The sequence below is a fragment of the Chlamydotis macqueenii genome, chromosome 20 (genome assembly GCF_036417535.1).
Source record: "Chlamydotis macqueenii isolate bChlMac1 chromosome 20, bChlMac1.mat, whole genome shotgun sequence".
NCBI classification, from domain to species: Eukaryota; Metazoa; Chordata; class Aves; order Otidiformes; family Otididae; genus Chlamydotis; species Chlamydotis macqueenii.
Window position 1 is genome coordinate 6,630,532 of NC_141575.1, and position 6,119 is coordinate 6,636,650.

A 6,119-nucleotide genomic window follows, 5' to 3' on the forward strand; every position below is an offset into this window, starting at 1 on the left:
ACGAAAGGAGACCCGCGGGCTGCAGCCAGCCTTCCCCCTACAAATTGAGGGTGGGGAGGAGAGAGACCCCGGTTCCCACCCAGCCCAGCCCTGCTGCGAGCTCCCAGCGCCCCTCGGCGGGCCGGGCCACCTAAGCCCCTTGCCCCGGGGCCGGGCTGAGCACGGGAAGGAGCCCCGCTTCCCAGCGGGGAGCCCCGCCGAGCCGAGCCGAGCCGAGCCGAGCCGGCCAGGCCCCGCCTCCGGGCGCTGCCCGGCCTTCCGGGCGGGCCGGCGCCATGGGGCCCGGCGGGCTGTGGGTGAGGACGGCGCACACAGCCCTGACCGGGGCCTTGACGCTGGGGCTCTTCCTGCACCGCACAGGTGAGGCGGGGCCGCCGCGCCCCTCCCTCAGCCCCGGCCCCGGGGGGCTGCCCGCGCCGGGGAGGGGGCGGGCCCGGCCCTGAGGAGAGGCGGTGGCAACAGCGTGGGCTTGGGCTGCCCCGGCTCCCTGCGCCCGGGCAGCGGGGGAAGTGGGGGTGTTCTGCGCCCGGCCACGGCCTCTGGGCCCTCCGGGGGTGCCCTGGGGGCACAGGGGGCTGCAGGGCGCTCGGGAGCCCCTTCCCTTCCCTGCTTCTCCCCTTCTCACCCCACGCCCTCTTGCCGCCTGATTTCCTCCCGTCCCCCTTTCCGTAGGTGCGGGACCCCTTTGTAAGGACCGGAGAGAAAAAAATCCCAAACACTTCACAAGGAACTACTGCTCTCTTTTTTTGGGGGGGTACCTTTCAGATCTGCAAAAGCAAGAGGAGAGCGGAGAGCTGCTGCAGCCGCTGATCTTCATCTCACTGGTTGTGTGCTCTGTGCTCCTGTACTTTAAGGTGTCTCTCATGGATCCGGGTTTTGTTCAGTCTGAAGAGGAAGCGAAGGTATATCACTTCATGAATGGAAGAAAGTGGTGAGGCTATAAAAATCTATAGGCTTTTTTTTTCTCTTTTTCCCACTCTGCTAGGTAAGAACAATCTGAAACAGTTTCTGTTGCGCTTGGCGTAAAGGAAACATACACACACCGTTGGAGATCAGGCTGGACAGTCTTTGGGCAGAATGGCAAGCTTGGAAGTAAGAACTCTCTGCAGCTCTGTTTATCAAGCTGCTTAGAGAGTTGTTGCCCTCAGAGGACACGTACACAAACAAGTTACAGTGAGATAAATGGAGATGCAAAGTTTCTGTAACTGAGAGATAGTCTGATCCAGGTTCACTGCCTTACAGATTGCGTAGGACAAAAGTATTACCAATTTTAATCAGCCATCATTAATGTAAATGTTGGCTGTGTTGTAAGTAAGTAGCACTGCTTATAGTGAAAATACGTCATTATTCTGTTTGGAAGTGAAATCTAATGTTGCTTATTTTTGTCCCAAAGTGTAGCGTTGGGATCAGTGTGGAATCTTGTCCACAATTATTTCTGCCCTTCTGCAAACGTTCTTTTGATGGTTACGTTTCACTGTACCTTAACTATCTGCAGCTCTGTAGGAATTCTAAAGAATTATTTTGTTTGACCTTCCTAGTTATAGAGATAATTAGCACTGGGTAACTGTTAAGTAAAAGGATCCAGACAGCACAGTCATGCCAAGACAGCAGCACACAAAACCTCCTTAGTCAGTCCCTTTCTCTTTTTTTTGTAGGCAGGCAAGAGTGAAGAACAAAGCATGGTGATACCCCAAATTCCAAGTAATATTAAGATGCGGCGTTGTGGTTACTGCCTGGTGAAGGTAGGAGTTCATAACACGCTAGAAGAGAATGTGATGAGCAATTTGCAAGCTTACATTTTTTTGGCAACATCTTTGTTCAGCTGCTGTTGCTGGTATTTTTCTGCTCTATCATTGCTGGTCACTGCTCAGTGCTTTGGAGGCATGGCAGAGCTGATTAATTCTGTCAAAGGGTCACCCTCCTGCTGAAAAACTCACAGAAAAAGTAAATACAACTAGCAGATTGAATCCAGACACAGTCCTGAATTGAAAAGTGATCCAAATGAATTGTGTAGCTAAAGATGTAGTAGTGGTGGACACTGGCATATATGCTAGTTTTCCAAGGTTGAAACAAGTTCCTGCTGGCTCACAGAAACAAGGATCTTATTTTGCCATGGGAAAATTGTATTCTGCATTCTTACTGCCATGTCAGTCAGACCTTACAGTATTGCCAAAAAGGTTACTTTGAAGATCTCTTGATAGGGAGTCAGAAAAGCAGTTGAGCATGACAAATAAGAAGTGCTGGTAGCTGTGAGTTTCTTCAGAGGCCTAAAAACAACAAAACATTACCCTGAGTTGTAAAACAGAGCATAAAGGAAAAATTAGAGCAATTAAATTATCTCTTAAAACAGTTTGCCTAAAGCCTAGAAGTGTCTGTTGTCAGAGCGATCCTTATCAGTTTATTAAAATCAAGCATTATCCCAGCTTCCATAAATTCCTGAAGAATATCTACCAGGAGAAGCCAGCTTATTGCAAGAGGAAAAGATAGCAGAACATATATATGCTTCAGGGAACGAATCCTAGGAGGCACACTCATATTACTTTCCTCAGCCAGATCTTTAATCTTCTCTGTTCCTGGTACTTGAGCTGCTTTCCTGTGCAAGGAGAGACACTTCCCTCTTGCAGTCCCGTAAAGACATCCCTTTCTTCAATAGCAGGGTCCTACTTTTTCACCTCAACACTCTGCTCATGCTTTCCCAAACAGAACAGGCGGGCTCTAGCTCCCTCCTTTTCACCTTGGACTTCCTATAAATAGGCAGATAATAAAGAAAATGCATAGATGGAAGTAGTGTGGGAGAGTCATTTAATTTGAATCTCATTCATTTGGGTCTGTACCAAGGGAATCATCTCATCATCTCATCTCTCAGAATTGAGTGCTTTTGGGACAGTACTGTTGTGGAGGAAAACAATTTTGCATGATGTTTTCTTCTACCAAACAGGGAGGTGAACAGCACTATTGCTGGTGGTTTTTTTCTTTTTTGATTGTTTGTTTCCGTTTTGCAGCAACCAATGCGAGCCAAGCACTGCCAGCTGTGCCAGCACTGTGTACGGCGTTACGACCATCACTGTCCCTGGATCGAGAACTGTGTAGGAGAGAACAATCACCCCCTCTTCATAGTCTACTTGAGCGTGCAGCTTGTAGTTCTGCTGTGGGGAGGTCACGTTGCTTGGTAAGGCCTGGAGTCAGCACCTTGACCTCTGAGATTGCTAAAAGTTTAGGTGCTCCTAACAGCCTCACTGAAGGGTTTACGTGGAACGCAGCAGTTAGCTATAGCTAACAATAGCAACACATAGCAATAGTGGAGTAGAATCTGATAATTTGGATTTGTTTGTTTTAAGCTTAAATTAACAGAATTAACAACAGGACAAAAGCTAACTGATTTTGCTTCAGTTACTGTAATATGATCTTTGTTTACAAATCAAAGTACTGGAAACTCCAGTGAGGTTTCACCTGTACGCCTGCTCAGGAGAGGAGTTAGCTGAAGATTACCGTCTCTCTCAGCTGTCAGGGGAACCAGCATCTTTTAAATTTCTTAAAATCTAAGTCACTACTGGTACAGTCTCTTAAGAGTTTATAGTATATTAACTCTCTGTAGTAAATTATTATCAGATGCTTACTAGTTACAAATCAAACTTAAATGTGCCATCAATTTGCCTGGCTTATGTAAAAAGTTCTACATCTTTAACTGTGAATTTATTTCTCTTTGAATTGAAAGGTCAGGCCTCTACTTTGAACAGTCCTGGGACTGGCTGCAGCACAACATTCTCCTCCTCATGTCCTTCCTCCTGATAGTCATATTCACCATTGTTGTCCTGCTGCTGCTCATTTCACACCTCTATCTGATCTCATGCAACACCACCACCTGGGAATTCATGTCACATCATCGCATTTCCTACCTGCGACACTCCGAGTTGGAGAATCCCTTTGACCAAGGAGTAGTACTCAATCTCTGGAGATTCTTCTGTTCATGCCACCTCACCGTATGGGAGAAAATCTACTTTCACAGGAACAATGAGCCTGTCTAGTCACAGTAGAACCTACCTGGTAGGATGCCAACACAGCTGCGGGTTGCTAGATAAAGCTCTGCAAATGCAATTGCTGCTATTTCCTTGCGTGGAACTTCAGCAAATCGTGAACTATGCAACCTGTTCCACAACCTGTCCATCCTGCAAATTACATTTCAAGGATAGTCAGGGTTATTTTTTATATACAAATAAGACTGTTAAAGAGGAGACACTGGTTCTAGGAAAGCCAGCGAGGCTGATTTCTGGACTGAGCGAAGGTTTCTCTCTAAATTTACTTCCTTTTGCTAACTGCATCCACATCTCTCCAGAAGAGATGCAAGAGAAGTGAACACAGATGCTCACGCTTCTCTTCCCCAAAGTTTCCCTCTCCTTTTGCTGCTAGGGAACAGCAGCTATTCCAAACAAAACTAGCCAGAATCAATGTAATTCCTGTGGCCTTTCTTCAACATAGTTCTCACTGTGAGAACCGCAGTGCCTTTTGTCAGTAGTGTTGGGCATGTAATAGAAATATTTGAGTAAGTATTTGGACAGTCAAAAGCAAATTTCATTTTGACCACACGCCTAAACTTTACACTTTTCACAAAGTGTTGATGCTTAATAGTGTTAATGTGCATGAGAAACAGCTGTAAGGCACCAAATTCAGCTTATGAGATAATTAGCCTATACTTTGTGATGTCCTGACCAGCTTCCTAACAATTTTTTCTTTAAGTTGATGGTGCTGTTAACACTTCACAGACTATTTTGAATCAAGTCAGCAAAGAATGATACCATCCACTTTTCTTTGGACAGATAAGTAATACTTGCCTGCCGAATTATTTCTGCAGATAACTTCATGCTCAGGCCTTTCCTGTAGTTTATAGGGAGAGATGGGTAGCAGAGGTGAGTACTTCTTGCCTAGCTCAGTAACACTCAGTAACACTGGCGGTTAATAGTACTACCTCAACATACTAGTGAAATTTTAATAAAAGATTGCAGAGTTTCAATGCAAGAGGGAAGAGTCTAGGTCCTGTTTGTTTCATTGCGATGAGGGTGTGCCGGTAGGTAGTTTGGGATGACCAATTTTACCTTTAAGAACAGAAAAGGCTGTGGTGTGAATTTTAGTCCTGACCCTTTTCTGTTTGTTTGTTTGTTTTTCTTTAAAAAAAAAAAAGCACCATAATAAAACCTTAGTTAAAATTATTTTGTGCCTTTGGCTCAGGAATTATTAACACCAGCTCAAGAGCACATCTGGCAAGCTGGTAGGATGCACTCAGGGTTTAAAGTTGATGAGCACTCATGGAAGGACAGTGTAGTCACTAATACAGCACGATAGTCCAAAAGCAGTTTAAAAACAGCAGAAGGATCCCTTTTTTTGACCAACTCCAGAGTCTGTAATCTATGTCCAGTCTGCTATGTTCAGGGTAGAACCTCCTATCAGAGGGATATTAGAATGCTAACAATTACTTTCCTAACAGTGGTACGCCATCCAGAAAGGATTCTGCTGTCTGTTTGTGTCAGCGTGGTGCCTGCTAAAGTACAGCTCATCTGCTACTTAGCAATTTCTGGTTCTTCAGGTATCAGTCAAATAAAAATTTGTCAGCAGGTACTACAGCTCACAAAACATAGTTTTGCTCTGGTAATTTTTTTTTTTTTTTAATGCACCAGGATGGTAATCTACAGTCTTTTTACTTTACTATAAACTATAAATTAAAGGATTAAATATGCCTATTTTGGTTCTTTATGCCTCTCTCTTTGAATCCAAGTTCTAGGTTTCACCTGTGCTAACTTGCCACATTATAGAGGCCCTGACCTTAAGAAAAGTCACAAAACACACTCTGGAGGCCAACAGCAAGCCAACCATTACTGTTCAAACAAGGGTGAGGAAAATGTGTATCCTGCTTTAAATGAGCCATTATGCTGCAAGGCAGAGCAGGAGGTTGAAAGGGTATTTGTACGTGGGAATTTTCAGAAGCAGTTTTACTTGGCTCTGAAAATAGAAGTCTAGGTTCAGTGTGAATTATTTGTTTTGCACAAACATATGCTCTTACCTCTCTGAATTCTGAAGCATTTAGGCCAGCCTTGATTTAATAATGATGACTTACTAGCTGCACCTGA

At 44.9% G+C, this 6,119-nt stretch overlaps 1 protein-coding gene across 1 annotated transcript; it reads left to right on the forward strand.

The window, feature by feature from the left end:
- The first annotated feature begins 264 nt into the window (after positions 1 to 264).
- Positions 265 to 5,627, forward strand: ZDHHC12 (zDHHC palmitoyltransferase 12). The gene is made up of 5 exons (XM_086763833.1): positions 265 to 360; positions 766 to 902; positions 1,656 to 1,742; positions 3,003 to 3,169; positions 3,716 to 5,627. Exons 1-5 carry the CDS (start codon positions 276 to 278, stop codon positions 4,023 to 4,025), a joined length of 786 nt encoding a protein of 261 aa, XP_086619959.1. The 5' UTR covers positions 265 to 275; the 3' UTR covers positions 4,026 to 5,627.
- Positions 5,628 to 6,119: the final 492 nt, after the last annotated feature.